The sequence below is a fragment of the Syngnathoides biaculeatus genome, chromosome 2 (assembly GCF_019802595.1).
Source record: "Syngnathoides biaculeatus isolate LvHL_M chromosome 2, ASM1980259v1, whole genome shotgun sequence".
Lineage (NCBI taxonomy): Eukaryota > Metazoa > Chordata > Actinopteri > Syngnathiformes > Syngnathidae > Syngnathoides > Syngnathoides biaculeatus.
Genome location: NC_084641.1, coordinates 15043526 through 15061491, shown reverse-complemented (window position 1 = coordinate 15061491; position 17966 = coordinate 15043526). Strand labels below are relative to the sequence as shown.

The 17966-nt window shown below is 39.4% G+C and overlaps 1 protein-coding gene across 2 annotated transcripts; it reads left to right on the top strand.

Moving 5' to 3' along the window:
- The first annotated feature begins 311 nt into the window (after positions 1-311).
- cd99 (CD99 molecule) lies at positions 312-16948 on the top strand. 2 transcript variants are annotated; one of them, XM_061836003.1, is made up of 13 exons: positions 320-757; positions 2960-2992; positions 3160-3219; positions 5523-5555; positions 7755-7808; positions 7903-7941; positions 8221-8274; positions 8428-8493; positions 9086-9118; positions 9938-9958; positions 13479-13595; positions 13666-13719; positions 15237-16948. In XM_061836003.1, exons 1-13 carry the CDS (start codon positions 694-696, stop codon positions 15263-15265), a joined length of 657 nt encoding a protein of 218 aa, XP_061691987.1. In that variant the 5' UTR covers positions 320-693; the 3' UTR covers positions 15266-16948. The 2 variants fall into 2 exon arrangements, with proteins under 2 accessions (XP_061691996.1, XP_061691987.1); XM_061836012.1 differs by lacking the exons at positions 13479-13595; positions 13666-13719; positions 15237-16948 and adding an exon at positions 11543-13130 and having other exon boundaries at positions 312-757.
- Positions 16949-17966: the final 1018 nt, after the last annotated feature.

The following is a 17966-nucleotide window of genomic DNA, read 5'->3' as shown; positions in this document are numbered from 1 at the left end:
TCTACAGAACAATAGGATTTCGATAGAAATTTTATAGGACTTGAGTCCTAAAGTTCTGTAGTTCTTTAGAAATTCTTTAGAAATGTTCTATAATTTTTTTTTTTTTTTTTAGCAGGGACCGTTGCTTTTTCACACAGGGCCAAGTAACTGTTGTTCCCTTAATGACAAAAAAAGATGTAAAAACTGTATATATATATATATATATATACACCTCTGCGCTCCTCTCCACCGACGCTTATTTTGTGACGCTTTCATTCTCAAACAGAACTTGTCCGAAATGTACTTCACCTTTCATGCACAAGGTGGGAGTAGAGCTTAACAGCGGACCTCCAGAAGGTCTCCAGAAGCTCCATTGTGTGCTTTGAAATGTTGTCAAATCCCTTCTTTTTAAAACAACCTTCTTGTCAAACTTGGTTTCATTAGTCATTGCATTAGTCACCCCAGCTGAACGTGTTTTGTTGGGGGAGGAACGCCCTGCCACACCCAGCGCGACGGCCATGTTCTCATGCGAGCTTGTGTAATTGGACACCACGGAACGAACCCTCTCCCGTGCTCAGGCGTGCTGGTCCTTGAAATATCCCCGAGCTAAACACGCACATTGGAACGGCCTCGAACTACATACCTCATTTTGGTTGCAACTTTCTTTCCAGCCTGGAGACCTAAAAACACAAGAGCTGTTACGTTTTTGTCAACATGAAGTTTTGTCTGTTATCCGCTTTACTCCTGCTGGTGACCGGGGCATTGACACAGGATGACGGTAAGTTTCCTACCGTTTGGTAGTTGGATAATAGAATGTATTGTCAAATAATATCACGTTTCAAAGTTAGTTTTGTACGAATACGTTGCGTTCTACGGCCAGTGGTTGCCAAGGAACTGTTATTAATAAATCAGGTTCCGAGAAGTGTTTTGTCCTGCATGGACTTTCTGAGTCACCGGCAAACGTGAGCATGACTTCTTGCATTAGATTTAGGTTTAACTGGAAAAATATGCTTCGAAGTACTTAATAAGTTATTATTAGATACGCTATACGATAGAAGTTATGCCACCGTTACTAACGCAATGGAACCCCCCCCCCCCTTCAACGAGGGTGTTTCTACAAACGTGATGATACATTTTGACATTTCTTGCTGTGTGATGAGTTTTAGTCACTATGTGATCGTCCGAATTATTTTACTTTCGTCAGCTAAATCCAGTAAAAAGGTCAACAAACGGGAAATGTTTCCCAACTTTATTTGAACGTCTCATCTGGCAACGCGTGCATTCCTATTATCGCATTATACATTTTGGATCTTTGGTTGGTTTGCTGTGGAGATTCGGGAATTGTTGGTTGTAAGTTGTGTCCTTTCCAAAACTCCAATTCTATTTGACATTGTCTTAAACGAGTCTAAATCATTTTAAAGCTTACATTACAAGCATAAAGTAAAAAGGGTACCCCACCTTTCAATTGTCGCTGCATTTGTGAGTCAAAGCAGTTGTGTTTAGCCCTTCCAAAGACATGAATATTATGATAATTGAAGACTGTAGTCTTAAATTGGCCACAAGTGTGAATGTTAATATGAAGGATTTTCTGTCTGTCTGTGCCCTGTGATTGGCAGGCGACCAGTCGAGGGTGTAGCGCCCCTCTCTGCCAAAGTCACCCCAGGGAGGCTCCAGCTCAACTTTGAGGGCTAGTGAGGACAAGTGGCATAGAAAAAAAAAAAGAGTAGAGGAATATGTAATGTCATTATTTACACGTAGCGAGAATAAAACTCATGAAATAATACTGTAAAGTATTTATCGTCGATGATCCAACTATATTCATTACATTTGTGTAAACTTTGTAATGATAATTATGACAGCACTCAATAAAGTAATAAATCAAATTTGCATAAAGGGTTCAGCATAAATACGACGATGCTTGCTCAGTCTTGACAACATTTGACCCACAAAGTGTTCAGTCAGTTAAAATGCGTGGAAGATGTCAGACACCACACAAGTGAGAGAGGAAACCACCTTTGAAGGTTTCAGATAACTCCTCCACAATGGAAAGTGACTCTGAATCAGAAATAAATCATAAAAGTTGCCCAACAAGTCTGCTGTTAGCTGCTGCTGGCTTTGGTCTGCTTACCTTTGCAGGGTGTCAGGATGATTCGCTTCGAATTTATTCTCCCTTCAGGGAAAGATTGATGACCGATGGATACGTGTCGAAATAGGCTGGATCAAAGAGATAATGGTTTAGGTTGGAGGACTACTACCTCCGACATTTTACCAGAATTCTGTTGCGTGGTGACAAAATCTGCAATCATGACATAAACAGGAAGCTAGCTGTGTGGTGATGTTTGCAAATGTGCTGGGCAATTTAAAGATCAATTGATTGATACTGATTGAAACTTCGACTTCCACATTTAGTAATTCATGAATGCAAACATGGGCTTATACCAGCTCAAAAAATATTGCCCCTGGGTTAACAAATTCAGATGTATACAAGTTTACCTGTTAACTGAATCGACGTCACTAAGAATCCTCTTTTGCGGTCAAACTCTCAAACACAGGCCAGGGCTGACATCGCCAGACCGCCTCCTGGATAGCAACCTGGTTGGATCCTGGCTGCAGCTTTTTTTTTTTTTTAATCTAAAATTTTGTCACAACACTGGAAACTTCACAAAATCAGCAAGGGTTCAAAGTGACAGTGATATCAATAAATGAATCCAACAGAAAAAGTACGTACATTTCCGCTTGCTGGAATTACTATGGGCTGGCATCTTGGTCAGCTTGTCATGCTCTCTGCAGTGCATTTTTGTTTAGTTAAGATTATATAGCACGGGGTTAAAGTTCATATTGGCTCATTTTGTCAATTTTTTTCCCACTGAATAACTTTGTGGTTGTAATTACTTTGCTGGGATTTGCAGGTACCAAATATGATTCTGAATAAAGAAAGGAGAATATTGTAACGTGCTAAATTGTGATCTCTTTGTTACAGGATTTAACCTATTTGATGCCCTTGATGATGTAGGTGAGTAGTCCTAATAGGTTTCTTGGCTATTTGCCTGGTTTGTTATATTCATATATTATGACCAATTCATGTAGTAATTCCTGGTTTCTTACAAGTGCATACATACAGTAAGTAGAGTGATCGACAGATACACACAGTTGTAACGCTGATTGTTTCTTTTACAATAGAGCCAACGCCACCGAAACCAAAAGATCAACCAAAACCCCCAGGGAATCCTAATGTTGATGGTTAGTATACTCATTTGACATAAACCCAATAATTTATGGGGGGTGCTAAGTATGTAAAGGCTTCATATAGTATTATAGAAATGTTACTTTTTAATTGTTTGTATGGATACAAATGGTCGCTGGGGAACGCGGCCATCCATTAAGTGTGCAATAAACCAACCATGTCAATCATTTGTGAGCTGCCTATTCCCAAAGGGCATTCATATTTAACATAAACTGACTTAATTTGCACAACAATTCACAAACACATGAACAGTAGCACACCACTTGAAGTAGGTTTGGTGTCAGAATATAAAAGAAAAAAAACTTTAAATGTAGCTGTTTTTGATGACTGTATTTTTGTGTTTACAATTATATTAACCTAAAATATTGGTTTACATGGCCTTGGTTAGTGTCATTCTTCTTCAGTATAACCTCATGTGCGACTGTGCAATCGTTTTTCTTTCTTTTTTTCCCCCATTTTTGACAGTCACACTTTAGAGCCAAAATCACACAGAAAACACTGAGTAGAAAGAATCATTTTCTTGTGAAAACCACACACATGCTGAACGAACCATTTAAAAAAATAATTCAAATACAAATCTTATGTAATTAAAACAGCAAAATGTATAGAACTTTTTCCAATAAAATACAGGGATGTCTCCACAAAAATTATTTGTGTCACACCAAAAAGCAGCTTTTGTCCTCCACAACGCAAAGGGGCGCGTTTTCGGAATGACACTTTCATGGTGTCCCTTCTATGTTTGTCCCCCCAGGTGGCAGTGTTTGGCTTGGATTCTGCCTTTGGTGTCTTTTTAGCCATTTTCATTGTCAAAATCGTCTATCTCTTATTCAGACTTCCCAGCTGTCGTCATCTCTTTTCCCCCAAAAGAGTTGAAAAAAGATGCGCACTCCCCTCTTCCCACAACTATTTCCTTCCCAGTTTTTGCTTGCAAGCACTTTCTGCTCATAAAGTCTATGACGATAATGGGGGAAAATACGGTGCAATTTGTTGATCATAATTTTATTTTTACCGGGCCAATTGATGCTATTTGAAAAAAAAACTGGTACAAAAGTCTAAAATCAGCCCTTTTGACACAAGTTGAAATGGAGACTGAGAGATACCAAATCACGTATCTTTGAGGTTACACACTGATTGCGGACATGAAGGACTGGCTCATTGTCCGCTTGAAATCAACCCAAAGGTGTTGTGACGTGCTGAGGGCAGGACACTGTGCAGGACAACCTTCCTTTCACTGGAGCGCAGGGACTAATATTTTTAACATTTGCAACTTTGTGGGAAGTTTGGAGCTGGCCCCTCCCTGTTCCAACATGACTCTGCATCAGTACATAAATCAAGGTTGCTAAAGACAGGGATGAGAGATTTTGATGTAGATGAACATGACTGGCCTGCAAAATCTTGAGCTCAACCCAACAGAACACTTTTGGATGAATAAGATCAGAGACTTAGAGCTAGACCTTCTCATCCAGCATCCTTTTGTAACGTCAAAAATCTGCTTCTGGAAAAAAAATGTAATGCATTTCCATAAACACTCCTGAACTGACGGCACTGTGTGGACGATTGGCTAGCACATCTGCCTCACAGTTCTGAGGACCTGGATTCAAATTCAGCCTCGTATTTGTAGTTTGCATGGTATCCCAGTGCCTGGGTGGATTTTCTCTGAGCACCCCGTTTTGCTCCCACATCCCAAAAACATACGTGGTAGGTTCATTAAAGACGGAAATGTCTGTAGGTGTGAATTTGAGTGAAAGTGGTGCATGTTTATATGTACCGTGCTATAGTTGGCGACCAGTTCCGGGTGTAGCCTCTCGCCCGGAATCAGATGCGATAGGCTCTAGCACGGGTATGAACCTATTCAGGAGAAGCAGTACGGAAACTGGATAGATGCACACTCCTAAACCTTGTGGAAAGCCTTTCCAGATAATGTTCAAGATCATTGCAGAAAGTGCGCTAATGTCATACAAAGGCCTATGAATTAAGAATGGGGAGTCACATGAATTCATATGAGTCATATACAATCTAGAACAGTGGCATCCCAATGTTTTTAACCATGACTGGATAAACAGTAAACACTTTTTCCCCAGACTCTCTTACATAAGTATCAGAGTACATTTTTCTCCTTCTAGGTCAGTTGGAATTACAAATATTTCCATTTGCTAATTGACAGAATGATAACCGTTTTCCTACATAATTATAAATAAGACAATACAGTCATGGCTAAAAGCAATGACAGCTGATTGTATAAAGTGTACGCCCAACTAAATGCCAACTAATGCCTTTTATATTTCTTTTGTCCCCATAGATGAACTGGACCTTTTTGATGCCTTAGGACCAGGTACAATGTACAATTGAGCATACACTCTTATGCTATATATTCTAATATGGACATTGTTTCTTTAAAATGCACAACCACTCTATTTTGACCTTCAAGTTTTTTGTTTTAAGTGCAAGTGCTGCATCCTACGAGGTTTGAAGGGTATTTTTGGTCCAAAAATTAAATAAGTTCAAGTTTGATTTAATAAATATAAAATGTGACTTAATTCAATGGAAAGTAAAGTTATTTGACATAATTTACATTTATTAATTACAAAGTATAAATGTATCTTAAAAAATGGCATTCAACCGATTTATCTACTGGTAAGCATAGTATAAGTTTATTTGCCGTTAATCACAAATGTCTGAAAGGGCCCACAGTTTCTGTTTCATTTTATTTTTGAATAATGGAATTACTTTATCATAATGTGTTATGTATATAATTCATCTGCTTACCATTTATCTATTTATTTGATTTATTTCACGACTGCTACATTGCACACCACTGTTTATTTGTCAAACTGACATTTATTGCTGTATTGGTTCCACTAGGATTTGGACACTCAATGTCTTGATTTTCATTATAGTCCAACCAATCAGATGTTTGGTGACGTAGAATAAATCAATCACTTTCGAAATCTTATATTACTCATAAAGGTCATTATATCAGATGACTTTTGACGAGAGGCAGACTATACATACAGTGACCACTAATCAAATCACCTGGTAACTATAGACACACTCACATTCCTAATTATGCAAAATTAAGAGTCAAACCTGTCCTGCAAATTTCTGGAATGGTAACCGGAGAAAACGCACAAACACGATCAGAACAAAGTCTTTGCTGGCTGAAACAATTACATCAATAAATAAAAGAAGGACAGAAATATATGAAGGTTAAAAAGTTATTTCACATCACATTCCTGATTGTAATTCACCCTTGGAATCTTTCATAAATAATTTGACATTTTAATTCTTAACTTGACTGGTTTATAATGTAGCAAACAAAATCCTCAAAGAAAAAACAATAATTAAAGCCCAAGTGTCATCCGTATAAACATTCTAAAATAGATATTGTAATGAAAAATACATATAACATTATTCACTGCAATGTCTATACGAAAAAATAAATGTGCGTCATCCATGCGCAAAGTTGCAGAAGTGTCATTCTACGATATCCAAGTGGTCGCCATATTGGCTGCATCCTCTGTAAGAGACGTCACCCGGACATTCGCCAATGAAAACACGCGGTGCACCCTAACTATGGGAGACGAACGCGCCCCTTCTAACACGGAAGCTCTTTCGAAAAGGAGAACACCACACAACCGAGTGAAGTTACCGGGGCAATATTACAATATTGTTTCGAGCCATATTCAGATGATATGTGATCACGGCCAAACCGCATCCCCGTCCGATCCACTTCCGCAGCGGAGATGCTGGTGTGGCTTATGATGGAGCCGAGCGGTGCTGCTTGAGGGGGTTGTTCATAGACGCCGCAGTACGCCATGAACAACAGCACGTGGCTTAGTGAGGCGTTCTTAGCTAGGTTCTTCAGAGCCACCCCCGTCCGCAAAGCCTGACGCGCAGACTTCGCAGAAGCCGTGACCGCCGAATGCGGCGCCGTCCGCGCAGCAGCCCGACGCTGTCCGACGCGCATATCGACATATTTCGTACGTGGATATTTTGATACGTTATGAGAGACCGATTACGTGGTCTGCCCCAAACTATTATTTTTTTAGTAGCTGTATACATACCTACCTGTCATTTGGAACCCACGAAGCTCTCGTCCTCTGCACCCGTGTAGTCCATTTTTCACAACAAACCGGGTCTCTTGTAAACTTATGAAGGGTAAATCCATTCTCCCGAGTGTTCAAGCAATGTCCAGCTATGCAATGAGCCGGCATTTTGGCTAACACGAAGGAACAACGAGCTACCTTCCTGGAGGTAAAACTAATGGAAACAAACAAGTCCACTTGGGGGCACCGCTTTCCTTTATATCACTTCCTGCTTCTTCTTGAAAACAAATCTCTCGAGAGGATTTTCATGGCGGGAGTTACAAAAAGCTGTATACGTCAAAATCATGTTTTGTGGTGGAAAAAAAACGCATGGGCCCACATTGGCTGACGTTTTTTCGTTAATAACATATGATAAATCATCAATTTCACAACAGTAGCCCTTTAAGTAATGTTTTTAAACTGTCTTTTTTTTTTTTTTTTTTAAGATGAACCAGAACCAGAGAAACCGAAGAAGCCTAAGCCTAACCCTGGAAATTCTGGTAGAGCTTCTTCTGAAAACAATTTTACTATAAAGTAAGCAGCCTTTACCATTTTATGACTACTACATCAACAAACGCGTATCTATGTGTGCAGATAACTTTGGATTTGACCTCGAGGATGCGCTAAAACCAGGTAAAAGTTATGCTACTTCTTCATTAAACCTTCAGGGATCATTGTCCCACTGTCCAAGAAATATTTATTTTTAAAATTTGTGTTCCCATACTGGTGAGAATTTCTATATTAATTCCATGCTTGAAAAAGTAAATCAGTGAATGTCCAAAATGAGTGTATGTGATTCACTTTATATATCGACATTGGGAATGGATACATTCTGTCTCAAATGAGTCTTTCTCTCTCTCTCTCTCTCTCTCTCTCTCTCTCTCTCTCTCTCCCCCCCCCACATTCTTTTAGACCCAAATGCCAAACCGGACAAACCTGCAGTCAATCCACCAAAGCATGGTGGAGGTGAGTTTGGAAATTGTCATTGATTTCTGTAAAGGATGATATACATCAACCAATATCTTGGCTCACCTACTAATTATTATATCTACTTTTTGTATACTAAATGTATTTTGTCTGCAATAACATAATATTTGTTGTTTGGCTAATTCCACACAGGTGGTGGTAACTTTGGTGATAATGACTTGCTTGACGTAAGTGATGGAGAATATCAGCCCGAGGGAGGTAAGACAATCTGTAATCTTGCTACATTCTGCGTTGTGATTATATTTACCGTAATTCCCGGCCTACAGAGCGCACCTGGTTCTAAGCCTCACCCAGTACATTTGTAAGGGAAATACAATTTGGTAGATACATACCCCACAGCTGTGTAAAAGCCGCAAGTGCCCACATTAAAACCTACATTGAAACACGAGATATTTAAAAAGAAAGACCGTACGCAGAGTTTAATGCTAGCGCCGCACTGTTAAATGGAAGTGCCGCGCTAATGCTAGCGCCGTGCTAACAGGACAGGTTTAAAAAAATAAAACGTACCGGTAAAAATCACTGAGAAACACCAGTAACACGCTAGCACAGCGCTAACAGGGCCAGACTGGTAAAGGTCACTTCCTCGGCACATATATTCCACTAGTCTCACTCTTACCTATTCCGCTCAAGTGCCCTCATGCGGCCTTCAGAAAAAAATGCACAGATTAGGCGCATCACCCCATAAATTGCAGGGTTGAAAGGTGTGAAGAAAGTCGCAGCTTATAGGCCGGAAATTACGGGAGTTAAATTTAGTTTCTAACATATCCTTGACAATCTGGTTTCAACTCAGGCCGTTCAGGAGATCCTGGCTATAACTCTGGAGGTATGTTAATTCTTGCAACATTATGATTTTTGCGGGTAGACAGAGTACCAGTCAAAGGTTCTCACGATGTATGAAAGAGTTGCTGTTAGGGCACACATACCACACTGCATACATGCTTAACACGTGTCGATAAGCACTCACTCCTCAAAACATAAATCCCACATTTGCATGTTTAAAATAATGTGATTGACAAGTCAGTGAATTGTTGTCGTTTCATTATCATAACTTTATGTTATACGTTTGATCAGTTTTATGTATGAAATACCCTTGCCACGGAGACGATAGGGGAGATGGACTTGAGTTGATCTTGAAACTAGTACAGTATTGCATATTGCAAATATTCAGTGATGTAATTTAGTGTTATGATGGAGCTATAGTTAACAATGGTTACTTTTAATCATCAGAACGATGATAATTTAACTATTTTATGTTTATTATTGAGATTGCAGTCTGCAGTGTTGTTGAGCTGCACTGCAATGAGAGGGTTCTCGTGTTTGGCTACTTGAAAATCTAGCTACTTAAAGGGATAAAAATAATTTAACAGCTCTCAGTCTGATGGCAGGCAATTGAACACCACTCCAAACGCTATCCGTAATGCATGTGACTATTCTCATTCAGGTAGTTTATTTCATTCTCAGGGCATTGAATCAATCGCAACCGAACCGTTCTGTTTGACTTAGAAGGCGCTCCAGAATAGTCAACATAATATCAAAAGATGAACAGATAAAGATAACTGGTACAGACAAAGAAAAAGATTATGCTGTTGTTAATTGAATTTACTCATCGTGATATAATAATTATGTTTTGTCATCTTTCCAGGTGGTGCGGATCAGCCTCAAGGTAACTTTGTTCTCTGCTTTCTTACAGAACTTCCTGTTTTCATCCTAATACTTTGATTGCTGTTGCTATCATCAAAACCCCTTGAGCTCATGAAACACGTTTCCTGTTTCCTGTCTTCAGTACTGTGGTTTAACCACTGTTTGTTGCTGTAGCTTTGCTTCATCGTACAGCTTAGCTCTTGGGGCAACTTTTACAGCTAAATTAGCATCTTGAGATCTTGCACACAGGGATAAAAGAACATAAGAAAAGCTGTGGTGTGTATCTATTGTCCAGAAAGTAGCAGGCTGCTCCCGGAATGCACCCCCCATATCATATCTGTTGCTCCCTCTGTTTGATGCACTGGATTTAATATCTTTACTAATGGCAGATTTACTGTATTCCTTATACCGCTACTTCAGGGAGAATATCACCCAAAAGGGCAAGTTATTCTCCTGATTTTAAGGTGCACGTGACCGCTTTTGTCAACAAAAGGGAACCATAAAGCAGCCCGGCACTTCGACTTAAAGCTATTGCGAGATTATGGAGGAACTCCCAAAAAAAAAAAGTTCCTGCGACTCTCCCTGGAATTGGGGGGAGGGGGGGGTTCTTGCTGCATGGCTGCCCGACCACCCCCAAACACCTAACCAGATTCATTCAAAGGCGATGTGGATTAAGTATCTTGACCAGGGACACAATGACGAGATGCGCTCGGGTGGGGTTACGAACTGGCGACCCTCTGGTTGCAGAGCTTAGACTTCCCCTTTATGCCGTGCCACACCACACATCAAGTAAATGTTCAAATGTTATCCAGCACTGTACATTTGTTCAGTCCACTTCATCATACAAGTACTGTACATTTGCATTTCATCTTTTCAAACTGTTGGTCTTCAAATAGTTAAAAAAAAAAAAATCTGCCCCAAAGCGATGAAGAAAAAAAAACTGACTCTTAAGCATCGTATATCCCAACAATTCCGTACTGTAATGTTCTCAGTCTTTGCACATTTTCAACACATTCAAACATAAAGAATTTAGAAACAAAACAAGGACTTAAGTTTTAGGGGACTTTAACATTTGACAGTGAACAGGATGCTTTTATTCATGTCAGTTTTGTTGAACCTAGCGTGTCAAATTAGTACAGATAATGACGATTATCGACTGAATGTTCCCGTTTGTAATGTTGGATTTGACAAATCAGTGATGAACCTTTTTTTAGTAAGGAGGGCTGGTCTCCATGGATGTCGTTGTGAGGGATGTATTAAAGATATGAGGGGTGTCATATCTTTTCAAATGGAAATGGTAATGGAAATGCTGTGTGCAGGAAAAGCCTATTTGGTGTTATCATGAAGTAGACGAATAATTTATAGTTCTGTAAAGCAGACTGTGGAATGTGTGGGAGTTTCTTCGCTTCATATTACCGTGTAGGTTACGTCTGGAGTTTGCAGACAGATAAATACATTCTGCCACCAAGTTGTGTTTCGTCTATCACATTGTAGGCATAAAAAGTGGATTGTGACACTTTTGGGCTGTTTCTTTGCGTCTTTATCAACGTGGCTCCTGGTCTGGTGTGTCTGGCTAAAACTATGCTGCAATTTTGTGTTGTTGCAGATCCAGACCTTCTGTGGCGACAAATCCTGAAGATGCTAAATTATAACATGCCCGAGGAAATCTTAATGTGGATGTCCAATCTAAAAAAGATGTTAATACCACTATTAGAGAGGGCCATGGAGCTTGTGCATGCTATGCCCTGATTGTACACAGCCTTTTCATGATTTTTTGCATTTAGGTCAGACCATGATACTTTCTACTAAGGTCCTACAATCTGATATCGGTGTCTAATGTTAGTAACATGGAAATGGACTCGGTTGTAAATTCTGTAAGTGATATCTTGTTTCACACAGGAGGCTTGGAAGCCTTTGTTTTTGTACCTTGATCTCGAGAATTCTGTCAAGTCGTTGTTAGGGTTTTACCAGTTAGTTGTTACAAATGTCTTTCTTTCCTTCCTAGAAGAGGACCACAATTCACCACTCAAATAATGTCATGATGCTAGCATTTCCGATCAATATCGAAACCATCGTCAAGATTGCCCCTGACATTCTAGCAATCAAAACTGACTTTTCCTCCTCCTTTTTTTCCCCCGCTAGCTATCCTCCTGTGTCTATCGTACCAATACGGGTTGGGGGATTGAAGTCGACCTCCGAATTTGTGGTCTGGAGGCATAACAGATTTGAACTTAAGTCTAAAGTTTAACCTCGCTGAACAGACCATGATGCTGTTATCTGGATTGGGACCCTGCAGTTTGATTAATTACACATGAAGTCCATTTGGAATTACAGATGATATAAAATGGTTAAAAATCAATGGAAGTTGAAGAATACAGAAACATCATTGATCGGTAATATGCAATACAGGTGCACAGTTATGCAAATGTAATTTTAGATTCCTGGTAAATTGTTGGTGCATGATTATGAAACATCTTGTGTTACCGGTTTACACCTTTGTGCCAAGTATATGAATTGTTGTATAATTCCGGATGATCCGAATACCATGCACTTGCATGTTGGGGGGGCGGTCTCTTTGTATTTGTATACTATGTGTACTGTTTACTACGTTTTGCCAAATCTTTTTTTTTTTTTCTGGCAGAATAAGTAAGGAAGCAATCTTTGTGGGTTTTTATTATAAGAATGAAAGAACTCTTTGCAAAAAGAGGAAAAGGTACAACTCGTCCCTAGTCATTACCCCTTGGTGCAAACTAACACTCACCTTCGTTATACAGGACAGAGGGGGAAAAAAAAAAAAAAAAAAAAATCAAAAAAAAAAAAATCCAAACACTCCTTTCATTCCCACAACATTCAACAGTTGGGTGTGTCTAGCTGCACTCAAAGTTTTTTTTTTTTTTTAGGAGAATGGGTGCAAGCAGAGAAGGAGAAGGGAAGAGAAGTCAAAACAATGTGTCACAAGGGTACTGTGCTGACAAGGGGCTATGGAACAATAAAACGTGAAGGGTATATACGACCAAAAGAACTAATATTTGGCATGTATGACGTTTTTCAACTCAACTGTAACGGAATGGCTGTTTTCGAGAGGGCATTATTGTGGATGCCAATTTGTAAGTCAAAAGTCTCGTGACAGGATGTTAAATCAAACAGAACTTCTGTTGGCCTCAATAAAGTGTCTACCAACTGACAGCAATAAATAGTTCTTTGTTTTCTGTCACCATCGTGATGTCAGGACACACCCTGCATGCCCGAGCACTTTCTCATCAGGCAACAGTAATCTGTACTTGGTTTTTCTAGTTGCAGTTATCCTGGTGCCATTGGTTGTTTTTACTAGCCCTTTTGTTTAGCATTGGCATACACTACACTGGGGACGTCCCCCAACTTGAAGGTAGTTAGTGTTCGATCCCCAAGGTCCAACTCCTTCAACACACTTGATGTTGCGACATCATCAGTCAGTATTACTACGTTTCCTAAATCCGACCAAATGGCAGCATTTAAACCACCCATATCTTGTTTATTGCACAGTATTTGCTTTTGTGTTGCAGAGGCTGGTTCTGGAACAATCGCTGGAATTGTCAGCGCGGTTGGCATGGCTCTTTTAGGGGCAGCATCCAGTTACTTTGCTTACCAGAAGAAAAAACTGTGTTTCAAGATGCAGGGAGGTACTAATTATTGTGTTGGTGTGATGTGGTTTCAATTCTGAAGAACACTACTAAAAATCTTTGTGATTAGGTGCTGACCCAGAAAGTGGTAAAGGAAGACATCCTGCACAGTCTGATCCTCAAGGTAGGATATATAAATTTGACAAGTGATATACATTTCCTAATACAGTATTACTTACTGTAATTTCTCGAGTATAATGTGTCCTAAAGTATAATGCGCACCCTCAAACTTGACCTAAAAAAAAAAAAACCAAATCTGAGAAACCCTTCTACCAATGTACAAAGCGCACCACCAATTTGCTGCTACCCGTATACGAAAAATATTGGGAATTATCTGTATTTATATCATGTTATGTTTGTACTTGAATTGTTTTTAGAAAAAAAACTGTCTGTACAACAATCATTAATAATAATTATTGTGCACATGCTAATGTAGCCGTAATATAATCTCGGGAGAGGCCACATGGCACGCTTGTCCTGGTCCCTGTAATTGTCAGACCAGAATCAACCAACTAAAATAAATGCTCAATGATGGCATAACATTGTATTTATACTGTCGATAACACATATTACAGTCTTAAATGAACAAACTAACATTGTTTGACAAACATTTTTGCATTAAATATTTATGCATAAAACATTTGTGCATAGTGCAGTTTATCCTCTACATTACATATCCTTGGCCAAGCCTTCAAAAGAAGCATCCGTACCTAAATATAATGCGCTCTATTATCTTTTTGAAATTTTTTTGGGAAAAATATGAGCATTATTAGAGAAATTATAGCAACATTTTGAAGACAACAAGATATATCACAAACACATTTTGAATCAACTGACATTTCCTACACCTCCTTTCTCCCACATCCCAAAAACATGCGCAATAGGTTGATAAAAATTTTAAATTGCCCGTAAGCGTAAATGTGTGTGTGAAGGGTTGTTTATATATATATATATGTGCCCTGCGATTGGCTGGCAACCAGTTGAGGGTGTATCCTGCCCGTCTCTTGCCAAAAGATAGCTGGGATAGGCTCCAGCATGCCCGCGACCCTGGTGAGGATTACTGTTAAAGAAAGTGATATATTTCAATAAATCCAAGTCTTTTTATCACAGGGGAAACATTCAATGTTCACTCCCTAACTTGAATACGTTTTAAAAGTTGCTGATTTATTATGCTGTCATTGAATAAAATGTCACAAAGTCTGCACTCCAGATAAGACAAAAAGGCTGTTACACTTGACAATGACTCCCAATTTTGCTGTGGTTACAGAAAGTCTACACACCTCTATGCAGGTTTTGCCATGTAAAAAGATAAATCATTTGAAAATGTTTTCTACCATGAACCTATAGAAAAAATCTTATAGGGAAGTAAAAATGGATAATGTGGTTGAACAAGCGTTGACAAAGTATGTACGATACTAGATTCCCCTCTTCCCCAGCCATATACACTATGTACTTGTGTATTTGAATTATAAGGGAAGGCACCCATGAATTTCCCCAGTGTCGCACGTACTTCAAATCAAAACCAATGTTGAACACCTAATCCCACTGGTTGTATACTTCCGACATCCTCTACCAGGCTCAAGTTTGGACCAACGCAGGCACTAATGCAGCCTCTTTCTATTTTTTCTTTTTCTCTCAAAGTTTTCAGCAACTTGCTCAGGACATCCTAGACAAGCCTTCACAAGAGACATGCCTCCTTGATTGAACTACATCGAACTTTTACTTATTTCTTTGTACCAAAGTACTGTGTGTGACTTCTCGGAAATGTCTACAGCCTAATTTTTGTTGTTGTTGTTTTTACACCAAGGCAGAATACGTTTTAGCAGCTTGATCAGTCATTGTACATTTGTCGTTTGTATTTGGTGACACTTCTGTGTTGACACCGCTTGCCGGTTGTCATTTCAGAAGCAAGACCATGTTATACTGTATGATTTGTAACAGTCTGAATGTCATGTGTCATAACGTCTTTTTGTTATATGAAGTTGCTGTTCGTTTATCAATAACAGGCGTAAGTATTAAAAGAAACAGTCCAGTCCAGGTTACTTTTATTTTATTTCAAAGGTTTACGATTAGTATAATCCAGATTACTCACAAAAGACAATTTCTGTGGTTACAGTGGTACCTTGATTTAGGAAGCGCACTGACCTATAAGAATTGTGAGTCATTGCTTTTTTTCCTCCCTATGAAGTAATAACTGAGGTATCGGGCAACTTCATATACCCTGCTACTCGATGGCAGCGGAAGATGCCGCCACAAACCCTCAGGAATGCTGCGTTTTGTGTACAATTTCAGAACAGTTGAGCTACAAGCTCCGTCACACAAATGAACCCTGAAATCAAGGTAGCACTGCATTTTGATACAAAAATGGAATGTGCGCACTTTTGAAATGAAAAGTGGATAGAGAGCTTTGCATTTGTGTCAATGCCTGACACTATTGAACAAAGCTACGTGTTGAATAATTTTAGGATTCAGATTTTAGACAGCACACTGATGAAAACAAAAAGAATGCATATTTTTCCATGTTGATATATATGCACTGTAAAAGCTAAAATGACTTTCTGGAGAGAAAACTCAAAACAGAAATGCATTAGGATTTCTGTAATACTCAATTAAACTCAAGAACTAATATTGAAAAAGTAATCAAAATTGAAACCAGGTTTCCCACTTGTAATATATAGGAAAACAGAGTCATGTTTTTATGTCTGGAATTGCTATAAATGACTTTTTTTTTTTTTTTTTTAAGTCCAGAGCATCTAAAAAGTATTCAGTGCTTTAGTTTTTCTACATTTTATGTTAGTGATTGGCAGCATAGTGTGGAGTGGTGAGCGCATCTGCCTCAGAGTTCTCAGGACCGGGGTTCAAATTCTGGCCCCGCCTGTGTAGAGTTTGCATGTTCTCCCCATGCATGCGTGGGTTTTCTCCGGGGACTCCGGTTTCCTCCCACATCCCAGAAACTCGCAACAGTAATTGGAGACTCAAAATTGTCCCTTAGTGTGTTTGTGAGTGCATATGATTGTTTGTTTTTATGCACCCTGTGACTGCCAAGGAACCAGTTCAGGGTGTACCCCGCAGCTCACCCGAAAATAGCTGGGATAGGCTCCTGCGAGGATAAGCGGATCAGAAAATGGATTGATGGATGCATTTACAAACATCCCCCCCCCCCAAAAAAAAAAGTCATTATCGAGTGTTGTGTGTAAAATAGTGAGGAATGGCTTCATTCTGTTTTACAATAATCCTGTGTAACACAGCAAAATGTGGAAAAACAACAACATGAATACTTTCAGGATACACTATGTTTAACTTGTTGATGTCAGCATCTTACACCTCTGATAAATAAAGTAAATTAAATTGTGGTTGGTGGATAATGTTATTGTTAATGCCATTTACCCAATTCCAAAGCCATCTTAACCAATGTATGTAAAGAGGATCCATTTGTGGCTGAGCACCAGGAAAAAAAAAAAAAAAGTATATTGACACCTTTTGAACTTCCAGCATAAGTGGCTAAGGTTGGGTGGCATCTATGAGCGTGGACTCTGTTAACCTTAAATTAGTCATCATGCCACATTTGTTTGATCTCAATAAGCCGCTGTTCTGCTAAAGCAAGGTGAGGTACTACAGTATTAGTACGGAGTCCAAGCATCATGTCCAAACTGAAGGCCTATAAAGCGAAAACGGCACGCAGTTACATTTGTTCTTTTCATTATGCCATGAATTCTAGTCTTGAGCTTGCCAATGTTTTATTACCCCATAGTTGTAACAATTTTCCATGACTGATTTCAAAGTCAATCCCATTAAAAAAAAAAATAATAATAATCTATGGTGTGCGTGAAGAAGTGGCGAGCTCAATATCGTTTCTCAGTAATGGGAAGTTCAAGTGTTTGAAAATTACTGTAACAGGAAAAAAAAAAGCTGGAGGAAGAAAGCAATCGTTTGAGAAGTTTACAGAGTCGAGAATTTAGAAGAAATTGAGAAAAATGGCTGGCAGAGGTTGCTCCTGCTGGCAGAACCCCACCTCCTGCCATGAAACAGAAAAAATCGGTTCCAGGCCACCCATCGCTGGCGGTCACCAACCAGAAGACCAAGATTGATCCAAACCCAAGAATACCAATGATCGAGTTCTCCGGGCCTGACGGTCAACCTGTTCTGGCATACAGAAATGAAAGAAGCAATAAGGGAGTGGCCACTTCGCAGCCACAAACTGCAGCGTTATTTCCTGCAGTTTGCCCGACAGTAGACCGAGGTCCACAAAATTCTCCTCCACCCCAGAGGCAGATGATCTCACCAAAATTGCTTCAGTCATAATGTCATAGGGGGAGGCCCTAGGGAAGCACGCAGATTCTTTCACAGATTCCCACGTGCGTGAAAGGAGGA